A 24264-nucleotide genomic window follows, 5' to 3' on the forward strand; every position below is an offset into this window, starting at 1 on the left:
ATTCATACAATGGAATACCCCGAGGCAATAAAAAGGAACAATCTATTTATACACCCAACAACACGAACAAATCTTACAACAACTAATTCTGAGTGAAAGAAGCTACCCTAAGAATGTCTATTATATAATTCCATTTATTAAATTCTAGGACATATAAACTAATCTATGGTGACAGAAAACAGGGCTTCCCTGGGGGGAAGAGTGAGGAGGAATTAAAGGGAGGAACTCACAGGGGTTCTAGGGAACTTTTTGGACTGATGGAAATGCTTATTACTTTGATTGTGGTAACGGTTTCACAGGTGTATACACAAGGCAAAACATCAAATGGTACACTTTATGTGCAGTCTATTATATGTCAATTATATCTCAATAAAGGTGTAAGAAAAATAAACATGTCCACAAGAAAAAATTCTTCCTAGAAAAACCAGAAAAGATAAGTACAAGTGAGAAAACTTCTTTTAGTACTCTCACCAGAAACAGTTCCTAAAACATTTTGCTATGTGCTTTTCCACAATTTCCGAGCAGTGTCTCAGTTTTTTCTAACAAGAAGATACAATGTGGACAGTTTTGTATGAGCTGGTAAACATGACTCCAGTGTTTTTACAGTCGAACAATGTAATATTCCCACATGTGGCTATACCGAAGTTTACCCAAACCATCTACTGTTGGACAGTTAGGTTGCTTCTAAGTTTGCATCATTTCATTAAAATCTCTGTGCACATCTTTAATGATTACGTTAGAATAATTTCTTTGCTTTGGGGACATTACTGCACTAAGTATACTGATACACTCTGTGTTGAGGGGTCTTATTGCTCAAATTAGAGTCAACCTCTATCTTTTTTGCTTAGTTCCAAATTTATTTTATGCTGAGTCTCTCTCTCATCTCAAAAGGAGTTCCTTTTGCAACAAGTTCCTTGACTCGCTTTTATATTGCCAGGTCTCCATTTCACTCTTCAATATCTTGTCTAGTTTAAAGGGATAAAGGTATGGAGGATCAAACTTTACTCCAGTCTCAAACCATACCCAAACTCTGTATTCAGATCACAATACAATACGAATTAAGAATTGCCAGAACTGATTTATACCTGACAACTAGTCTCATATATAATACTAAGCATAACACAGTTTTATGCTCCCTCCCACATCTAACTCAGTTATTCATGTCAATGAAAGACATCAGTACTTTTAATTCAAAAGCACGTAACCTAATATAGTCTACTTGCCACTACTATACAGGAAAGCTATGATTTTATTCTGCTAATCAGGAAAAATCCCATTGGTAAATCAGTTTCCTGATAATGACACTTTCCCCCAATGCGTAAAACTCTCACAGCTAAGCATGAAGATAGCAGCAAAGAGCACTGTCTCCAAAACTGCTGCCCCGACTTCTGAGTGACACTGTGCTCACCTACTATCCTGCGCACCAGGGAAGGCCGGTCTGTATCCAATTCTTTCTTCAGACTTTCCACTGGTGAGCTCCGCCCTGAAGCTGGGTAGAGAGAGGCATGCCACTTCTCAGGGTCCCAGACGCCATCACTAAAGGTCAAAGAGTACCCACAGTTAGCACTTGCATCCATGAACTACAAATAGTCTAATTTCTAAACTTTAGGTAATAAGTTACAGAAACCCCTTTCCAATATAAAACTTCATGGTTGCTATCAGAATGGTTATATCTTTTAAGATGAAAACAAAAAGCAACTATTAAGTCAGTAAAATTTTGTTGTTGTTCACATAATACCAATAGTCACTTGCAAACCAGTGGTCTGTGCATAAATGAAACATTCAGACTACAAACCTTGGGGTGCATAGGGATTACAATAACTATGCTTGTCCTACATAAAGAAGATGCTCCATAAATACTGATTACTCAGTTTACTGAAGATTAGTACGAGAGGAAAAAACTCTTTAATCCTCTCATTAGAAGTAGCTCCTGGAACGCTTGGTATGTATTTTTCCAGAATTTCTATGCATAGTCTCAGTTTTTCCCACAAGCAGGACAGACAGTTCTTAAGAGCCTAAAATGTGTGGTTTGAGTTTTATTTCGTTACCCTCTAACGATGGGGTGGCAGGTGGTACAGTGTGCCGAGCAGAGGCTTTGGAGCCCAATCATCTGGAACCAAATTCTAGCTCTGCCACCACCACCATGGACATCCTGGACCCTTCAGTCTTCTGCTGAAAGGACTTCCCCAACCCACAAGATCAGACCAGGCCATGCTACAAACTAGCACTGTACTCCACACTTGTAATTCACGCCTGTAATGCGGGTAATGATCAACTCTTTGAGTATTAGACTGTATCCTTCCACAGACCAATGTTTCATGAAGGTAGTATTTAATAAACACCTGACACAGTATTTGCCACATAGTAGGTAACAACTGAATCCTTGCTTCAGCTGAATTTCTTGAATAAGTGGGTAAACCTCTCAGTCTCAAACTCCTCACAATAAAGGAGACAGTACCTATCTTCTAGTGTGTTGTGAGGAATGCCTGGAGTTTAAGAACCCAACAAATTTTAATTCTCTGAGAGAAGAGAAACAGAAGAATGAGAAACTCTTTCTTCTCTCTCATTTTCATTACTATTATTAGGCACAAAGTCTCCACTTTAGAATAAAAAGAGAATGTGTGTGCCAGTGATAACTTTATTTTATGCCAAGAAGAAATATAACACAAAAAAGTTCGAGGCATAAATTGAGGCATAAAAAAGCTTTACAGCTTTAATGAAAAAACCAGCTTATCTGAGACTTATCAAAAAACCCTAACCAACTGTAATAATCATTATTCAAGTAACACCCTCATCAGGGGAAAGCGGTGAGCAGTCCAGATTTAACAAGCTTCTAAACAGTCCAAATACAAAATGATACGAGTATGTCCTATTCAACCAAGAAATTAAACATAATAGATATTTTATGTTTAAAATACTAAAAGAACCATCTACCTTGACATTTAAGAAATGACCTTAAAGTCTTAAGGTGACCATTAGAAGTGCAACACAGGGTTATCATAAAGGATTTTCAGACCCTTTTTAGCTACTATCTTCTCAAAACAAAGCCTTCTACTTCTTATGAAGGAGCCCAGGATGCAAAAGGACTAATATAAATGGCTAAATGGGTTATTTTGTTTGAGGAGGTGGGGCAAAGATAAAAGGTTCAGAGTCCTGATTAGCCTACTTGGAGCAGGCCCTTTGAAGAAGGACCCTCAAGGCACAGTGTAAGCCACTGATAGAGAGAAAAGACCCTGGTGAGGACTCTTGTGTTCAAGTCTTAATTCTGCTTTCTGACTCTGTACCTTTGATAAAGTCATCTTCTAATTTTAATTCCATCACCAGTTAGTTGAAAAGGAATTGGTTTAGTTGTCCTTAGAGTCCCTTGCAGCTCAAATCTTTGAATTACTGGTGTAAAGCTAATTAATAATGAAACTGACGAAGATAATGCAATGACACACTATTTAGTCATGTTCATACCTTATCCGCAATGTATCTGTCCAGAAGCCCAATGTCATTACCCATGAAACCTCCCCACTCAAAATTCTACCAAAAAACTCCAAAGCAACACAATTCTAAATTTACCAAGTCTAGCGTAACAACAAATTGACTAGAAACACACCCCCTGCCACCAATACCTGTCATATTTTTCAGAGAGGCATGAAGGCCTCTGTTTGGAATGAGGGCGTTCTTTTATATCCAAGAGCTCCTCCTAGAAAGAGAAATCAAATGGTGATTTTAAATAACATTTCTCAGGCCACACACTTTCAATTTATTTTTGTTCTCAGTAATTCTGAGTGTCTACCTTAAACATTTCACACAGTTCTTATTTATATCTTGACATATTCCAGAAAGGACTCGAGTTAGCTCAAAGTTCTGGCAAGAATCTCAAGCAGAATTGGCAAATAACTTAATAGTGATCAGTTTCTTGCTACAATACATTCTCTTATAAATCGCTGTCCAATAATATAGTTATATTACACAACACGGAATGCTCATCAAGGCATGGAAGCTTCAGGCTCACATAAAACCTCCAGCTAATCTTACCACTCTTAAATGCATTAGATGCCAATTTACAAGGAGTTAGATTTTTTTTAATGTATAGTAAAAGTGCCAGAAAAAAAAAACCAACCCAAACATCCATATACCATTTATCTAATTTGCCTGCCATTAACATTTTCCCCTCATTTGCTTTAGCATTTGGGCTCTCTATATGTAACTTTTTTTGGGAACCATTTAAGGGTAAACTGCATAAGTTATGGTCCTTTACTCCTAAATACTTCAGTGTCTATTTCCTAAGAATGAGGATATTCTTTCACAGCCTCTTATCCAGTTCCAGGAGAGAATTAAGCCCCACAGAAAATGATTTGAGTGACTATTTTTCCATTCTCCTAAAGATTATACTTGGCCAACATCATTTTAGATGCATAAGAGATAAGCAAACCCACTACATACAATGGGTGCCTTAGGGCATAAGGGCTCCTCTCTGCAGAACCTGGTAGAGAAGGGCTGTCAGTTTCATATAACCAGTTATCAATAATATTTTATCTAATCAACCCCTCCGGATTCCAGTTTTGTCAACTGACCCGGTAATGTCCTTTATGTTACTTTTTTAGCCTCCAACACAAGATCCAGTCTAGAATCAGATATTGGTTGTCATGTATTTCGGCCTCTAATCTGCAACATTTCTACAACTTCTTTTGTCTTTTATGACTTTGAGATTTCTAGATTACAGCTTAATTTTTTGTTTAAGAGAATATTATCATTTTGGGTTTATCTAATGTTCCTCATGATTAGACTGAGGCTAAGCAACCCTGGGGCAGAACACTAACTTAAGAAACGTTGTGTCCCTCTCAGAGCATCACCTCTGGATGCCCATGTCCACCTGTCCCTTATTACTGATGGTAATTCTGACCACTTGGTCAAGGTGTTCTCCAGTCTCTCTACTGTTCAGTTACTACTTTCCCACTTGCAATTAGTATGCAATCTATGGGGAGATGCTCTCAAGTCATGCAAATATCCTGGTCTTCATGAAAATTTCCCCCTAAATTTAGCATCTATTGATGATTCTTGCCCAAACCAATCTTGATTTTCCAACTCTAGGCCTCTCTGGTTTCTCTCCACAGTTACCAATCAGCACTTGGCATTCCATGTAAACACAAATCTTCCCTTCTCCCCTGCTTATCTGCCTATTTATTATTACCCTGGGCTCAGATTCCTAGTTTCCAATGGTCTATAATTCATTAATGTCCTTAATTATTTTGGTGCTCAAATTGGGAGCCTCTTTAAAGCTGGCTCCTATGTCCCTTTGACATGCCCTACCATTTTTTAAAAAGTACTTCCTTACTTTCTGGCTTATCTTGTACCCATCTGGCCCTAGCCTAGAACTAGCCCTAGAGTCAGCCATTTCTCTGAGAAATCCTAGTTCCTTTAAGTGAGGGAATGGTTAAGAAACCAAGTTCTGGGAACTGGGTATCCTCATTTGCTTCTAGGCCCTTTCAGCAGAACTAGGAAATATATGCAATTATATACATACACAGATATTTAATATATACACATCTGTTCCTAAAGATGCATGCACACAAAAAACAATGCCTCCCCTTTTATGCACATTTAAACATTTTCATAACAAAGTACAAAAAGCAATTCTTAAACTTTCAGTACCAGTAAAATGCTTCAACTGCCTTGTAAAAAAGCATATCCCACTGTGCCATGACCTCTGGAATACCCTCATCACAAGCTTCAAGATACAACGCTTGCTGCTTCTCTGATCACTGCTTCCCATATCTTGGGGTAAATACGGAGGGATAGATTTACTCTCTCAGCCTACACGAATCACGGCACATAAGCATGCCATGAATTCACTCAGGTTACCTGAAGCATTTAAATGTTTTCTCCATGACAGCAAAATGCCCTAGGACTAGATGACATTTTAACTTTAAAACCCAGAATATCAATCAGGCACTTGCATTTATTTAGAATTTATTTATGAATTATGTCTTATTGTGTAGAAATACCTATAAAAATTTAGAAGTCTGAGATAAACAGAATTTCAAATATAAGAAAATGTCTAGAGGCTGCTCAAAATTCTGAAAAAAACCGTCAAAGCACTGACATACCACCTACAAATTGCCAGAAAAGACTGGAGTCCAGTGAAATCTGCAGGGTAAACAGGTGTCAGAGGTGCAGGGGTGACACAAATTTGGCTGGGGGCGGATGGACCAATAGTAGTTATGATGATAGCAGATGTTACGATACAGAAATCCTAAGGACAGCAGGGCTTAAAATTTTCCAGTAGAAACAGGAAGGACGTTGCAATATAGGAAATACTTTTACACATACGCTACAGGAAAAAAACACTATAAAGCAATTTTTTTGCTATTAGAAGCAACCCAAAGATTATTACGTATTCTCTTATATCCACTACTCTCTAATTCAAATATTAAACTAAGAACCCTAGTATACTGCTAAACTGAGAGCAATATATTTCATACTTAAATATGTATATTCTCAATATACAAAAGTTTCTCAACAATGAGGCTTTGTTTGAAACTTTTAACCCCAAAAGATAATAGAGTCCAAGTGATAAGTAGTCTCTATTACTACTACACCTTTTTTGCTAAAACTCTAATGATTTTATCTATTTATTTAGGAGTTAATTGGGAAAGACTAACATTTTAACAAAGCCACAAAACATGTAGGAGGACCAAATGTTCTATATGTGGGGATCAAAAAATATTTTAACAAAGGCAACAAACAGCCTTTCAAAAAGGGAAATAAGGAGGCTAGTGAGAGAAGACAACTAAATGAAATATGCTATCCTGGATGGAATCCTGGGACAGAAAAAGGACATCAGTTTAAAACTAAGGAAACGTCACAATATATGTAAACCAAACCATCATGCTGTACACCTTAAACTTATATGGTGATGTATGTCAATTATTTCTCAATGAAGCTGGAAAAAAACTAAGGAAATGTGACTATAAGTATTGACTTCAGTTAATAACAATGTATCAACACTGTTAATTGTAACAGATGTACCATACAAATCTAAGATATTAATAATAGGGAGCTGTGTGAGGGCTATTTATGAACTGTCTACTATGTTCTCAGCTTAATTGTAAATCTAAAACTGTTCTAAAAAATAAAGTTTACCTCTACCTCATGACATACAAAGATTAACTCAAAATGTAAAAAAATTTAAGTAAAATTAAACTAAGAGTATGCCAAAAGCATAAGCAACCAAAGAAAAAAACAGATAAATTGGACTTCAAAGTTAGAAACTTTCGTGCTTCAAACATTACCAAGAGAGTGAAAAGACAACCAGAGAATAGGAAAAATATTTACAAATCATGTATCTGGTAAGGGTCTAGTATCCAGAATAGAGAACCCCTAGAACTCAACAACAAAAGGACAACAATCCAAACGAAAAACAGGTAAAAGATTTCAATAGATTTTTTTCCAAAGATGATACATAAATGGCCATCAAGCACATGAAAGATGTTCAATGTCATTAGCGAAATGCAAGTTAAAACCACAGTGAGATAACCACTTCATTTCTACTAGGATTGCTGTTTAAAAAAAAAAAAGGAAAATGCAAACTGGGGCAGCCACTATGGAAAACAGTATGGAGATTCCTCAAAAAACTAAAAATAGAACTACCTTACGACCCAGCTATCCCACTACTGGGTATCTACTCAAACAATTTGTAATCAACAATCCAAAGTAACATATGCACCCCTAAGTTCACTGCAGCACTATTCACAATAGCCAAGACATGCAAACAATCCAAGTGCCCATCATACAGATGATTGGATAAAGAAGACATGGTATATAAATACAATGGAATACTACTCATCCAGAAAAAAAGACAAATTCATCCCATTTGCAACAACATGGATGGACCTGGAGGGTATTATGCTTAGTGAAATAAGCCAGGCTGAGAAAGACAAACACCATATGATTTCACTCTATGTGGAATATAAACAAGCACATGGACAAAGAAAACGGTTCAGTGGTTACCAGGGGAAGGGGAGTAGGAGGTGGGCACAAAGGGTGAAGGGGAGTACTTAAGTGGTGACAGGCAAGAAATAATGTACAACTGAAATTTCACGATGATGTAAACTATTATGAACTCAATAAAAAAGGGGGAAAAAATATTGGCAAGGATACGGAGACACTGGAACCCTCTAACATTGCTGATGGGAATGTAAAATGGTGCAGATGCTGTGGACAACAGTGGTAGTTGCTCAGAAAGTTAGTTTCCATAAGACACAGCAATTCCACTTCTAGGCATACACTACAGAGAACTCAAAGATTACGTCCATACAAAAACTTGTACATGAATGTTCATAGCAGCATTATTCACAACAAGAAAAAGTGGAAAGAATTCTCGTGTCCATTAACTGATGAACAGATAAACAAAATGTGGTAAATTCATACAATGGAATATTATTTGGCAATAAAAAGCAATGAAGTGCTGATACATGCCAAAATACGAACCTTGAAAACATTATGTTAAGTGAAGGAAGCCAGACACAAAAAGCCACATGTTGTAGGATTTCATTTATATGCAATGTTCAGATAGGTAAATGGAGACAGAGCGTAGATTAAATGGTTGCCAGGAGCTGGGGGAAGGGGATACTGGGGAGTGATTGCTAATGGGTAGAGAGTTTCTGTTTGGGGTGATGAAAATATTCTGGAATTAGACAGCAGTGATGGTTATACAACTTTGTGAATTTACTAGAAACCACTGAATGATGCATTTTAAAAGGGATAAATTTTATGTATGTGCATATCTCAATAAAAACAAATTTTCTTTAAGTAAATTAAACTAAGAGGTTCAGTTACCAGAGGTTAATATTTTATTTAATTTCTCTTCTTACAGACTCATTACTCTAATCACAGACTGATACATGCCAACTACTCTCAGACACAGCCCGCCCTGGTGGTCTAGTGGTTAAGATTCAGTGCTCTCACAGCCGAGGCCTGGGGTCCTTTCCTGGCCGTCTGTTCCTGCTATACACAGGGTCACCAGGAGTTGGAACTGATTCAGCGGCACTACCAATATAACAACTCTCAGATACGAGAGTCACTCAGGTTGGTAAAAATGTTTTAACTTTCCCTCTATTATTCCAGCTTTCCCTGTGACTTTATATGCTTGGCATATACTAGGTGTGAATAAACGTTCAAGCGACCATCTATACAAACCTGAGAGGCCTGTAAGAGCACAAGGTAGAACAGCAGGCCAGTTGCACACTCGCATTAACCATGCCAGCAGCACCATTTGTGCCTGGGTACACCTGGACCAAGTGCAATGGCTAAAACACAACCCACCTGTACGAGGATGAAGAGTCATTTTCTTCATTAATAGGCTGAGAACTGGGAAAATAAAACAATTCTTGGATTGTAAACGCTGCTGGGAATAGCTTGAAACATCTCAGTAAAACCAAACTTACTGTTCTTGAGAGCAGGACTACTTAAATCAGTTTCATGGCCTCAAGGAGTAGAAGACCCCCTGAAGTCATATACAAAATTATGCATTCATACAATTTCTGTAGTGGGTGTTCATACCTTCAAAAGATCTCCAATGGACACAAAGAGGTTAAGAAATAGTGCTTTAAACCAATGTTTCTCAAAATATGGCCCAAGGTCCACCTGGACACGTAAGAAAAAATGAGATCCTTCTCATGGGATTTAGAGGGCTGAATCTGTTGCCTTCCAGCAATGTTTAAAGTTGCATAAGATGTTATCCCAGCCTAAGAGGATCCCCCATTTAAGTGGGGAGGGGAGAAGCCACAAGCTAAGTCAATACAAAGTTTGCTCTTTTCGTAACTGTCCACAGAACATTTCCTGTGTGCCAGGCATAGCGTCTAGCACAGGCAGATGACTCTTGTCTCTGGCCCCATGGCTCTCCAGTCTCTCAAGAGAAGTGTTCTTGAACTTGCCATCTCATCAAGAGCCCTTAACAGCAATTATTCCTGGAAAGGAACCCCTTTCAGATATTTTCAAAGAAAATCAACTTTGGCTAAAAGCAAAATACTTGGAAAGTGCCCTGTCTGAACTGGGAGTGCTCCTCTCCATGAGTATTTCAGGGGGGAATGTGAGATGACCCTTTTGTAGAATCCTGAGAACCCATAGGAACTTACTGATCATGAACAAATTCACTAAAATTATCATCTGGACAAGGGGAGAGTTACTATCTGAGACCTTACTTTTTGTACAGGTTACTAAAACCTGACCAGGCAGGAACAAGCTGCTAATTGCCCAAGAGACACACACCCAAAGAAGTATAAACAGATTTCCTTAGTTTTAGCAGTCTTTCTTAAAGAAAATTTGCCAAGCTTCCCAAAACAATCTATTTGGGAATTACTAATATGGACACCAACTTTTAATTATCAATATAAAGTAGAAAGCAAATGAATCTGAGTATAAGCCCCAAACAACAGTGGTTAAAATCCTCATCCTGTTTCTTTTGGCAGAAATCCCATGCAGAAGCAGCTATGCATTCTGATGACATTCTGACATTATAGAAGTTTCACACAAGCCACTTACAGGAAGAGATGAAAGGGGAAATATTCTTCACCTTTGTAAGCTGAATTCAATTCACAAGAGTAAAAAGCTCAATTTTTTATAATTAATGTAGATATTTTGTAAAAAAAAAAAAATTGCAGTTTTATTTAATTAATAGTCAAAGCACTCTAGAAGTGACCTAGCACCTCACCTGTGTGTGCACCTGGCTCTTCCTAAAGGCAAAGGTCCAGGGGAGCAGTGTTTGGGTTGGGTCTGCCTTTGACCTTTCTCTCCCAGTCCCCACCCTCCACACACCCACTAGCATTGGGTTTGGCCCATCAGGCTCTCACATGGTTGCTGACTGACCTGATATTTCATTCTACTGAGTCACATGACTTTTCTGAAAGGATTAGAAAGCTTTCAAAAATAGATCACAATAGGGTAATGGCATCCATAGTGGATAGCCAGGGTAATGGTGAACTAACAACATAGGGCACATGGCATACATTCCACTACCCCCCGCCACCTGCCCATTCATGAGGTTTATTGCTAAAGGGGCACCATTTAGAACAGTTCTTACAGCAGGGTCAGGATTCAAACTGGATCCTGCAGAGTTGATAAGCAGGACTTCGCACCTGGATTCCACCCAAGCATCTAATGGTAGCTGATTTGATGCAAACATTTTCTTCTACTGAAAGAACTTATCTGAAACTAAGAAAATGGGACCGGGAGAAACACCCCAGGAAAGCTTGTTTTTTCTGTTGTTCTGGCCAATGCAATAATAATAAAACTTGGCTTTTAAATGTGTTTACACAACTGATAAAATGTAATGTAAATGTACAATGTAAAACATTAAGTAAGCAGGTAGATAAATACTAGAAGGAAACAAATCATTTCTAGGGTGGGGGCATTACATTTTCAGTAGGGCTTTCTGGTTTCTTATTGAAATAAAGATGGTTACCATGACATTCAGCAAATAAGCATCTTGACCTAAAGTTGGTATCGTTTAGTAGCACTCCCTACCCTTATTACAAATATCAATCATAAGTGGTTTTTAGCACTTAACTGTGTGCCTGCTGCTTTTCTAAGCACCTGACGTGCATTTTCTCATTTATTCCCCACAGAAATCCTACCTGGTAGACACTGTTTCACCTGCATTTTACAGAGGAAAAGGATGAGATTCAGAGAAGCTAAGTATATGGCTGAAGGTCACATAGGTTAAGTGGTAGAGTGGGGGCTCCTAAATGAGGCAGTGGGGCTCAACGGCCCTTATCCTCTCCTCTCTACTGCTTCTCGGACAAGGGAAGGTGCATGACCCCTCCCAACAGCTCTGTCACTCAGTGCTGAGTTTGTCTCTATCCAATGGGACCAGTGGGAATCCTGAGCCAAACTGCCACCTCCTTGGGCAGACTTCCCCTAAGCCAGACTCCGCCCAAAGCACCCTTTCATGAATCAAAGGCCCTGCCCACAAATTTCTATTAAAGGTTCCAATTGTGAAACGACTGGCTCCTAATCTAGTTAGAAGTTCCCGCCATGAGCAAGGGTCATGAATCACTGTTTTTCAATATGACTGAGAATTGGAACAGGTAGGAAAAAGCAGTCAGAAGACAGTACCTACGGTGCTGCCAACCAGCCCCCTCTAAGAACTTCCAGTTGGCTAGGTGTCCTGGACAGCTGAAACATTAAGACTGTATAACGATTTTTCATACTATAATCCTGCCTTCTCCAATATAAATAGGCATCCCTATTTTTATACTAGCTTAAGAAGTTTGTAGCTAAGTGTGTCACTGAAATGCCACCTGTTAGAGGTTACTACTCAACTCAGTTTATGAAAGATATCTACTAAGTTATCAAATGAGATCTTTCTACAGGCAAAACTGACCATCTGACTCTTGACTTCAACCTAAGATTTAAATCACAGTACTCTTTCTTCAGAGGCTTGACTTCAAGTCTCACAACATTCTCTCCCAGAAAGCTAGGAGGATTACTCAAATCAGTTCACTTCAGTTGCTTGTCTATTTTCTTAATGGTTTTAAAGCAAAGATCTAAGGGCTGGCCAGTAGTGTAGTGGTTACATTTGTGTGCTCTGCTTTGTTGGCCCAGGGTTCACGGGTTTGGATCCCAGGTGTGGATCTATACACTGCTCATCGGGCCATGCCATGGCGGCATCCCACATACAAAGTAGAGGAAGACTGGCACAGATGCTCACACACAATCTTCTTCAAGCGAAAAGAGGAAGACTGGCAACGGATGTTAGCTTAGGACCAATCTTCCTCACCAAAAAAAAAAAAGCAAAGACAGGGGCTGGCCCCGTGGCCGAGTGGTTAAGTTCACACGCTCCGCTGCAGGGGGCCCAGTGTTTCGTTGGTTCAAATCCTGGGTGCGGACATGGCACTGCTCATCAAACCACGCTGAGGTGGCATCCCGCATGCCACAACTAGAAGGACCCACAATGAAGAATATACAACTATGTACCGGGCGGCTTTGGGGAGAAAAAGGAAAAAATAAAATCTTTAAAAAAAAAAAAAAGCAAAGACATAAACATGGCTGTACCACTGTGACCAACTGCTCATCAACCATAAATTAGGCTGGCTTATGAACAATGATGACTAAAATGGTCCCAATTCAGAACTAGTCAAGGCAATGAAGAGCACATGTGAAATGAATCTCAGATAATCTAACACCTACTTTTTAACTGGTAGATTTCACATGCATGATTAACAGCGGTCAGTATCCAGCTGAATGTTTTGAGTGTCCTCTGCTTTTATTCCCTGTCCTACTAGCAGGTAACAGCATTCAATAAGGAGTCAGTGGCAAAATACAGGAGCAAAGGAGGAACAGCACAAAGTACGTATACTTTGTCATCTAAAGAGGATCAGTATTCATTTGAAGAAAAAAACCTGGATCTGAATAGTGGGATAGTCCAAAGCACTTCTATTTTTGTATTCAAGCAGAAGATGGTATTCTATTAGCGATACTACACGTCAAGAACTGGTGAACAAGGACCTCTGATGAAGGTAAGAAAAAGTTGAATGAGTCCCAAAGGTTTTCCACTAATAAGCATCACTGCCTTCTATTCCTAGAATGGTTCTCAAACTTGCATCAGAGTCAGAATTCCCTGAAAGACTTGTTAAATGCAAATGGCTGGGCACCACCTCTAGAGTTGGATTCAATACCTGAGATGGGGCCTAAGATTTCGTATTTCTAACAAGTTACCAAATGACGCTAAATGCTAGTTCAGGGACCATACTTTGAGAACCACTGTCTAAACCACTTTCAGTCCATGACCTTGAGGTGAAACTCCACTCTATAACCTCCAAAAGTCCTTCAACATAATCCAATCAGTTTATAAATGCACATGTAAATACCTTAGGAATTTGGTCTGGCAAAATGGGCCTGAGTGGGTTTATAAATTAAGGGCTCAAGACCCTCAGGATAACAGGTGCACACAATAAACTCACTTATAATCATCCCAATTAATCATGACCGAGGCTAGGGGAAGGCCTGAAAGTATCCAATGTGACTAACTTGAGCTCCTGAGACATTCATGGAAGCACAACGGACACCACCTGAACGCTGAGGAGTAACTATGCACCTGAGCTGCTTGAAACATCAATACCATCTATCAAGTTCTCTGAGGGAGACTGAAGTCTTGCTACTTCAAGTATGGTCAGTGGACCAGCAGTAATGGGCACCACCTGGGAGCTGGTTAAAAGCCACATTTTAACCATAAAAGCCCAGCCCTGACCTATCAATGAGAATTCACAATTTACCAAGATTCATAGGTGACAGCCAGACACATTAACCTTTGAGAAGCAAGGTGGACTAAAGGATGTCCCAATACACAAGGAAACTCTGGTATGTTAGCCTGAAAAGCACTCGGCCAGACATCTAGACTCCTCGACCTTTACGGGAAAAAAACCTTGAATTCTGAACTATTAATATTATCCCACCTAAAACTGAATGCTAGACTAAGAAGAGTCAACGGTTAAGAAGCCCTCTCATCCGGCCAATGGGTTTTTTTGACCTTGTAGTAAACATCCCACATTTACAAAAGTTCTCACAAAATACATCACTTATAAAAATCACTGAGGATAGTTTTCTTCTACTGCTTCTAAACTTTCTACCCCGTGAACTTGAAGTGGCAGAAACATTACTAAATGCTGTATTTATTCCAACAGTTTGATCTCAGCATGCAGACAGGGAGGAGGATGGCTCAAATATTATTTCAGTTGTGGAACCAACAGACCATTTATAATAATGCTTAGAACACAGGACTGTTTTAAGCTTTCTTCAAAAGGAGAAAGGCTTAGTTTGCCTCAAGTCCTGCATACTGTAAATATAATACAGTATATATAGTACAGTATATATAATGCAATAATGTATAATAAGCAAGCACCACCCTAACACTGCCTAAACACGATCCTAAAGCTGTGATTAACTAAATCCTCTTCAATAGAGTGGAAAGTAAACCTATTTCCAACTAAATTTGGTAGAGAAGACCATTAAATCTAAGCTCTACTGTCATTAACACCTAAAAAATGTTTTTCTTAACCATTTCTTTAAGGCACACTTATCTAAGTATGGCAGAATTCTGAGGTTGGACTGTCAAAAATGGGCAATATTGAGCTTCTTATTCTTAATCTTTACTGCAGACGTACATAAGTTCTACCCTAAAAGAGACCAATATTTTCCTAGAAATGACTTATGCATAAAGATATATACATAAAGATGAAATATACATACCACTCTAATCAGTGTGTGAAAGTGATTCAAAATTCTGCCTGGACTCTACAAAGTAAAGTACCAGTCAGAACTTTTATTCAAAAAGAACTGGGAGGTTTGAAATCACATAAGCTTATAGAAGCAGTTCAAATCAGTTTCCCTTCATGTAATAAGCTTTTCTCCATTCAGAATGCACCTGTCAACATTTTAAATAATGAATTTAAGTTGTGAAACACTATTCAAAGCACTCTTAGGTTTGAGAGAAACATTTGGGAAGACCAAATCTGAATGAAGTAAAATACTTCCTACCAACTCACATTCTATTATGCCAAAACAGACTGTGCTAAGATAGCAACTAACCAAGAACACTTTTACACCTGAAAACATTTTTTTCCTGTAGAGAGTTTTTTAAATGCTAAAAATGGATATTACTTTGACAGCATTTGATACTTTACCAAGCAGGTAAGAGTAGTGGCACAACAAGTATACAAACAAGGACTGGACTTCAAAATATTAAACATTCAGTACCCTGGGAAGCCAGGTACAATAATTACATTAGAGTCCTTGATTAGGTCCATACTAAAGAAATAGACATATGGCCTAGATAGAATATAAGCCTTCCTGTCAACAGTCCCAAGCATACTTTATGTAGTCCAGCCCAACACATCTCAAGGAACCAGAAATGAATTCACAGCTCACCGAGTCCCGTCAACCTCTTCAGAAACATTCAGTAGGCAACAAAATACCAAAGCAATAGCTGCAATAAATAAACGACCGTAAGGTGATATGCTCCCCCACTAGAAAAAGTAGGTATCTAGATGAGTTTAAAATCACCACAAGCTAGGGGAAATATGACTGAGGTCTTATTTTTGTGAGTCCATAGCCAATTTGTAACAGGAAATAAAAAACAATTAAAACATCTGGTTACCCTAGCTAAGTACACCAAAGAGCATTTCTTTGGGGAGTTCGCCTCTCAAGGAAACATCAACACACAGGACACTGATTTTGTGAGGCATCCCAGAGCTGGAACCTTTACCTTACAGCATGCGAGTCAATAAGACACCAGTTACACAGCTGTTACAGAATGTGTGTGCCAACATATACTGATCCACACATTCACATGGGATCTGAGCCATAGTCCCTTCACCTGAAAGCTACTTAGAAGCAAATTCTAGTTTAAACTCTGGGTATTCACACTTCCAGAAAAAGTTCAAAGCAATGCTTTACTAAATCTAGTTTAGTCCATATAGTGAGTCAGAGTTAGACTACCACTTTAGATAATACTAATGAAATACCTACACAATGTTACTAACCTCCCCACCTGGAAAGAAACACTACTTCATTAGTAACAAAGCCTACTTTTGTATATCGATGGGGGGATTTGGAGGCCGGTTGCTTCTTCAGGTCAAGGAAAGCATCTCCGTTTTCTGTTTCAACCACACTTCTCCTATCCATGGCGCCTTGGTCTACAATTCTTTGCACCTGAAAGATAAATCAACACAAAACTGTCACGGAGAACAATAAATTTTCAGAAGTCCTGACTATTTAAGAAACTGAAACTCGTATTTCTTAAAATGACTACCTTTAAAAAAACAACGCCTCACCCAAGAATGAGGCTATAAACCAGAACCCCCTTGGAAATAGAACGACTGGTACTTAGCTATCTCATACAGTAAAATGCTCTAAGCATCAAAAAGGTAAGGAAAGCAGAAGCGGAAGGTGCCCAAATCAGGGTACAGACTTTAAGCAGCTTTAATATAAAAAGAAACCAAGGTTAGCCGCTGTCACCCATAGGGGCCAATCAGGCAGCAGTGGGGAAGTTTCCCGGGTGGGGGCAGGTAGGAGAGAGTTTGGGGCCAGGGATCCGGGAAGTCGAACTGTATAGTAAAGTGCCTGTCACTTGCCAATGGACGGCGCCAGCTGCCCCTTGTTATTCGGGGGCCAGGGACTGGGGACCAAGCCCGAGCGCCGTTCGCCTGGCCAGCCGCACCTGTGGCCATGTCAAGAGCGCCCGTGGCAAGGAAGGGGAGAGCGCCGGCTTCAGCTTCGAAACTCGGCTTCCCCGGGCCGCGACCCCAACCCCCGGCCTCTCGCACAGGCCCCGGCCCAGCGGCCTTCGTCGGAAGAAGGGCGGGGACGGTACTCACGGAGGGGAGGTAGGTTGGAGGGAGCGGAGAGGCCGAACCCCCCGGCCCGGGCGCTCCGAGCTGGAGCCGGCGCAGGCCCACCGCCGTCCGCCCCAGCCCGGCGGCTCGGGCCCCGCCAGCCCGCCCGCTGCCCGCCGGCCTCGCGCCCCTGCCCACCTCGCGCGCGCGCCCCAGCGCTCGCGCTCACGCACGCGACCCCGGGAGAAGCGCGCCCGCGCCCCTTCTCTCCCTGCGGGCCCTAGCGCGCGGTCCCTCGGATTCTGTCGCCGCTGCCGCCAGGCCCTTACTCGGTGCCTCCGTCGCCGCTCCCCTCCCCGCCACCCGCGCCGGTCCGAGGTCTGCTCCGCGCGGCCTCCGCTCTCGCCCCCCCACCCGCTCGAGCTGTCTCTCTTCAGCCGCCGTAACCGCGGCCCAGCCCTCCGCCCCTCCTCCTCGGCCCACTCCCCCTTAATAACTCCCTCCACGCACCCCGGCCCCAGCGCCGCCTGCGCTGCCGCGCGCCCGGATGTGAGGTGGCCGCCGCGGTGCCGGACGGAAAAGAGAAGAATCGCGGCGCACTCCCCGGGCGCCCGCCCCTGTGTGCGCCCGGCGGCGGGGAGGCGGAGGCGGGGAGGAGATGGCGGCGGCTGGGAGGAGGCCAGGGCGGGGGCAGTGGAAGCCGTCCCCGGTGCGCGCAGGCGGTCGTCGTGGGCAGCCCCAGGGAGGGCGCCGCGTTCCCACGCGCGCGGCGGGGCGGGGCGGAGCGGAGCGGGTGGTGCTTGCAACCCGCGACCCCCGCTCGGTAGCTTTCCTGGGAAGGTGGCGGCGGCCGCGAAGCGTGGCCCGGCGCGACCAGGGTGCGCGTCGGCGGAGAACCCTGGGGCCCTGGCACTGCCAGTCTGAGTTAGGCGAACCGGGGGCTTATTGAGCCTTCCGGGTGTGGGCTCGAACCTCAGCTCCTTTCTACTAGTGGTGTAATCTCGGGCAACGCTCTGAGCTCTCTGAGTTTCGTTGTTCTCTTTCCTCAAATGGCCTCTCTATAAATTTATGAGGAATAAACGAGATTACGCGTTGCTACATTAATAGCCAAATTTGCCATGGTTCTTTTTGATTGAGCTACGGGTGACTGACAAATTTATTGAAAGGTTCTTTCGCGTCTATAAGCTGAATCTTTCCTTAGCCTGCACGGGAAGGGGAAGTTCGAGTGTGTTCGGGTGAAAATGAGCTGGCGACTGTCAAGCGCTTAGTATATGGTGCCGAGACTGGCTGACGGGGGCACAGAAATGCAAATACAACTTCCCTTCTCTAAGCAACGAGAATAAGTGCTGCTCCCTGGAGGAGCGGTCGGGAGAGGTTTGCCGGGGATCACATGGGAACCCGGTCTGCGGGAATATCACGAGCCCCACTTTCTGCCCCGTGGGGCCGCCCAGGGTTGGTGTGAAATGATACGTGGGCGTGGAGGGAAACGTAATTTTTCTGGTTGAAGGGTAGCGAAGACTACATTTCTTTGAAGGGGCCTACTTTCTTTGAGCTTCACTTTCGTCCCTTGTGAAATGAGGGGATTGGACAATGAGTGTTCACTAAATTCCCTTCCTATGAATGTTGGCAAGAGAGAAAACAATTATGAAAACGTTTTTCTCTTCGTCTGTAATACTGAATAAGGTGTGTTTCTTAAAAACTATCTTTTCTCTGCAGGCCAGAGGCAGAGGGAAGCGTTTGCATCCCAGCTCTACCACACCCTACAGGCTGTGGAGAATTAGGCCATTTATCTTTAGCCTTGGTTATCTCATCTGTAAAATTGAGAAGATAACCCACTCAACAGGGCTGTTGTCAACATTAAAATAGGATAAGGTAGGTAAAAAGTTTTATACAAGCTCGGTAAAGCTGTTTTTGTTTTTAAAGCCTATACAGAGACACGTTGTAGGTGGTCAAACAATGGCCGTTTTTATTATTATTTTTAAAACTAAGCTGTTTTTAGACTCCTGATGCTGAAGAAATGGTCTGATCCCCTTGCCATTATGGAATAGTGGAGAAGGCCCATTCTCTGAAGCTCTTAAATCCTGGCTCTGCCACTTAGTGTGAAACCTGAGCCAATCATTTCACCTTTCTGTACCTGTTTACTCATCTGTCAAAAAGGGATAGCAGTACGTCCTTTTCAGACTTGCGGGAGGAATTAAAGATAACATTAAAAGCAGTGTTTTTGGTTATTGCTGTGTAACAAACCACTCCCAAACTCAGTGGCTTAACTCAACATTTATTTTGCACCCACATCTGTAATTTGGGCCTGTTCTAGTTGGGATAGCTGGTCTCTGCTCCATTCAGCATCAGCTGGGGTGCTGGAAGGCTGTGGGCTAGGATCATCTAATCACTCACTTATTCATTTATTTGGTGGTTGATGGTGGCTGTCAGCTGGGACCACTGGAGCTGTGGCTGGAACACTTACACATGGCCTCTCTCTGTGGCCTGAGCTTCCTCACACTGTGGTGGCTGGATGGGTGACTGTGCAGAGAGAACAAGAGGGCCAGATGGTTGCTGAATAGTTTTTTTTCTAACCTAGCCTCCAAGTCACTCAGGGTCTATTCCGCTGCATGCCACATTCTGTTCCTTAGATAGGAGTTACTAAGGCTGGCCTATATTCAAGGGGAGGGGACTGAGACTCCATCTTTATATGAGAGGAATATGGAAGAATTTGTGGGCATATTGTTAAATTACCACAAGCCACACACACAATCTGCTCAAGGCATTGTAGCTAGCATGATAGAGCTAGCTCCTCACCTGGAGCTAATTTCTTAGGCCCTCTGGTCTATCCTAGTTAGGACATGCTGTTCCACCAGGCTCTTCTCTTGTGGAACCCTGGTCTCAACTCACTTCTTACCTCTCAGAACCTCAATTTATCCTTGTGAAAGGAGAAGACAATTAGTACCTAGGAATAAAGGTAATAATTTACTAAGGGAGGGGATCTGTAAACTTCTTTAATCTGTGCCATGCAAACCCTAGATACTTGCAAATCCTTGTTTCGTTGTAGCTTTTGAATGTTATTCTCCTTGGCATGAATGATAATTTGTAATTCTAAATGCCCCTTTTTGCAACTAGTAATGAAATTTCAAATATCAGTATGGGAAACCCCTTTGAGAGAGTGAGAGAGAAATGATTTATTCTAGTTCTTTACTAAATATAAGATCTTGGTTTACGTTCATATTGTTCAAAGTTTGTCATAAGGGGACGCAAAGGTTCAGTCATTTGGGGAAATTAGTAGTCCAAGAACGTAGAGAAGCAAATGAAAGTATCAGAAACCTGGAAATTTTGAAAGCAGCCTCATCTCAGAAAGTTGGGAGTACACTTTAATTGCCCTGTACCTCTCTAAAAGAGTTTTTTCCTACTCAGTTTTTCTTCTTCCAAGGGTAATCCCTAGGTCCAAGAAAATAGAATTTGAACAGTTTCACACTTGTGGCATGATGTACTGAGGTTAAGGACTATAAAGAACTTATTAAGAGATTTCTGAAAGACCACACAGCAAATTATTTGCGGAGCCTAGACCCCCTTCTGGCACTTCTTTGATTTTTTTTTTTTTTTGAGGAAGATTAGCCCTGAGCTAACTGCTGCTAATACTCCTCTTTTTGCTGAGGAAGACTGGTCCTGAGCTAAAATCTGTGCCCATCTTCCTCTACTTTATCTGTGGGACACCTGGTACAGCATGGCTTTTGCTAAGTGGTGCCATGTCTGCACCTGGGATCCAAACTGGCGAAGCCTGGGCTGCAGAGAAGCAGAATGTGCAAACTTAACCGCTGCACCACCGGGCCAGCCCCTCATCCTTTTCTAAATTAGTCAAAGCTGATGGTGGTAAATGCACATGACAGGAAGAAAGCATGAGCAAATCATCTAGAAAGAATGCTTATTGATTTATCATCCTGGATCTGTCATAATTTATATAAACGTATATAATTTATATAAAAGTAAAGGCTAATTTTTCAGTAAGCAAATATTAGTTACAATGTTAATTAGGACCTTGAAACCCATTAAACTGTTTTAAAACTACTTGTCCACGTAACTTCAGAAGTGTCGTTGCTAAAAGACTGGCTCCCGTGTCCTGCTAAAGTGGAACTTCTTTTAAACATTTTTTAAAAATTATAAAAATTAACATGTAAAAAATAGGGCAAAAATACAAATTACCTGTGATTCTAATTCCAAGACACGCAAGTTATTTTTCCTCATGTTTTAAAAAATCTTTCAAGCATTTACATACATAATACAAGCCTTTGCTTTCTCCACCAGAAATCTCATGTGCTCTCAAATATGTTACAAAGCACAAGAGAAAAGCATATAAAAACGCCCCACCGACCCTCGCCTACCCTTATTTTTTAAATGATCAGAGTGGACCTAAATTAAAAAATTTAACAACTCTTTACTGACAAGTAGTACTTGTTAATTACATTTTAACGGAAGAGTTGAGAACACATCAGCCTGAGATAATTTTAATTTGCGGGTTGCAGAACGTGGCACCCGCACCCCAGTCCAGACTGACAACTTGCGTGGTCCACGCATGCGCGCGCCCTAGTCCTTGAGGGCCGGCTTGCACTCTCTGAGAACCAAGAGCCAGAGAGGCTCTCGCGCGAACGTGAAGGTGTGAAAGGAGGGTCTTCGTCTGCGCGGGCCTCCAGACGGAACCTCATCCTTAGTGCTTACCGCGCGAAGCCTAACTCTGAGTCCGCTTTGAAACAGCTCCCACTCCAATAAGAGTAGCAGTAGGAGGCTGAGCTTTGAGAGAAGCAAGGGGGCCAGGGAGGCAGAGAGCCCTCGATGGGGATTCACAAACACAGCATTCATCCACGGGGCCAACTCGCCTTGCGTGCGCTCCACGGCGGCCAGAGGGAGGCGTGTCGCCTGCTGGGTTGAGGCTGCGCGAACTCCAGGGACCCTGGCTGGACCGCCCTCACGCACGCCGCGTCGCCGTGGAGATGGGGGCGGGGCCGGCGCGAGACCTGCGTCGAGAGGCGCGGGAAGCGGCGAGGTGCGCGTGGGCTGTGAGGGCTTAGGTTGGTCGGTGCACGTCCGCTGTCTCCCGCCGAGACTCTGCTGAGGCGCGAGTCGGAAGGCTCGGCTTCCCCAGGTACGAGGCCCGGTCCGATCGTCCCCAGCCTCTGGGTGGCTCGGCCTCTGCGGTGGGAGTCCAGCGGCAAGCGCACGTCCCTCCGAACTGGGCCGGGTGACTCCTGTCGGGGCCTCCGATTCCCCCTGCTCGCGAAGTGCGGTGAAGCTGCCTACCCCCGGGGCTCTGGTCGGCGGGTGGAGGAGATGTGAAAAGAGTGCCCCGGACGGCGCCCGGAGTCCCCCGCCCTCGCCTGGCGCCGCGCTCGCGTAGTCTTCGCCGGTGCTGCCTTTCGTCCGTCAGTCAGCATCTTGTCGCCCTCCCGCGAGTCTAGTCCCCTGCAGGCGGGGCCGGTGCCCGCGTCCGTGCGTGGCTCGTTCGTGTGCGCGGATCCGAGTCAGGGGTTTCTGGATCGCTGCTGAGTGGCGAGGCAGGGGACTACTGTATACAGATCTCGGGAGCCCCACCTGAGCCCCGAGGGCGATTACTGCTCGTTTTTATTTGATGGGAGGCCGTTCAGATTTCTTGTTAACCTCTGTGTCGATGTAAATATTTGTTGAATGAATGGTGTTAGGGACCTGAGTACCAGTCCCAGCTCTATCACTTAGCTAGTGACCTGGTGCACTTCGTCTATAAAATGAAATGGCTGCCACCTGTTGGGGTGGTTGTTTTAAAAAGCAGGTAATTAATGAGAAGTCCTTAGTGCTATACCTGGCATAGAGTACCCGCTTCATAAATGTTATTTTGAATCTAATCTATACGTTTTAGATTGCGTGGTACTCGCCCAAGTGCTATGAAGGTATGAGACTTGGAGGTGTCAGGGAAGGCTTTCTGCAAGAAGTAGGTGAAACTTTTTCTGGGGCTTAAGATATAATTTTAGGTATTTCTTTTTCTTTAGTAGGATCATACATTTCTCAGTCCTTGTTAGAAGCTGCAAATACTGTAGAAGCTTCTTTAAGATACTTTTAGGTTTATATTTTTCAAATTAACATACCTAATTTTAAAAGCTTGTGATAGAAAATAGCCTCCATGCCCCAGTTCTAATTTCCATTCTTCTAGCTGTTTCTCCAGATGTTATTAAAAGTTGGAAGTAAATATCCTTATAGGTGATATTTCTTTTTTTTAAATTTCTTTTTTTAAATTTATTTTTTGTTGAAGTACAGTTGACATACAATATTCTGTTAGTTTCAGGTGTACAATATAGTGATGCAATATATATATACATTACGAAATGATCTCCATGGCAAGTCTAGTAACCATATGTCTCCATACAAAGTTATTAAACTATTACTGACTGTATTCCCTTAGATGATACTTCTTGATTTGTTAGTTTTATACGTTGTTTACTGTTATTCATGGGAGAAAAGAGCTTAGCTCACAGTTTTCTTTCCTTCATCTCACCAACTTGGTTATGTGGTAATTCGTTGTTAAATTGTAGTGTTTACATTATATAACAAATAGTCACTTCTGAACCAAGTAGAGTACTGCAACTATTCCTTTCTTGTACATTCCATCATTTTTCTTAGAATTAATAATTGTCTTATCTCATTTGCCTAGTATTCTATGCATAGATCACTAAATTTGTTTTCTAAGTGCTTCAACATTTCTCTCATGCCTGTCAGTAATTTTTTGCATTCTCTCTAAACCATCAGTTTCGTCTTTTTCCTGGATGGCCTCCTCCTCTGCTCTAATCTGATCTGGTGGCTTTGTGCCTGCTGTACCCAGTTCTAGTCCAGAGACTTCTTTTCACGTCTGTCCTGGGATTTGCTCCTTTTTGCTATTGAATTCACTGTTGCCCAGATCCCCTTTAATTTTTTTTTTTTGTTTGCTTCCTTG

General features: G+C 42.1%; 1 protein-coding gene across 5 annotated transcripts in view; it reads right to left on the reverse strand.

Moving 5' to 3' along the window:
- EIF4ENIF1 (eukaryotic translation initiation factor 4E nuclear import factor 1) overlaps nucleotides 1-17850 on the reverse strand; it is a 45162-nt gene extending 27312 nt beyond the window's left edge. For 2 of the 5 annotated variants that reach the window (XM_046640066.1, XM_046640062.1), the window contains exons 1-4: nucleotides 17651-17778; nucleotides 16576-16698; nucleotides 3618-3691; nucleotides 1409-1536 (exon numbers count right to left, since the gene is read on the reverse strand). In XM_046640066.1, coding sequence (XP_046496022.1) covers nucleotides 1409-1536; nucleotides 3618-3691; nucleotides 16576-16671 — 298 coding nt within the window. In that variant the 5' untranslated portion in view covers nucleotides 16672-16698; nucleotides 17651-17778. Of the gene's footprint in view, nucleotides 1-1408; nucleotides 1537-3617; nucleotides 3692-16575; nucleotides 16699-17363; nucleotides 17492-17519; nucleotides 17779-17831 lie in introns of those variants that run through there. The other 3 variants (XM_046640065.1, XM_046640064.1, XM_046640063.1) reach the window with 3 other exon arrangements.
- Between the last annotated feature and the right edge of the window lie 6414 nt (nucleotides 17851-24264).

Source organism: Equus quagga, chromosome 15, assembly GCF_021613505.1.
Source record: "Equus quagga isolate Etosha38 chromosome 15, UCLA_HA_Equagga_1.0, whole genome shotgun sequence".
NCBI lineage: Eukaryota > Metazoa > Chordata > Mammalia > Perissodactyla > Equidae > Equus > Equus quagga.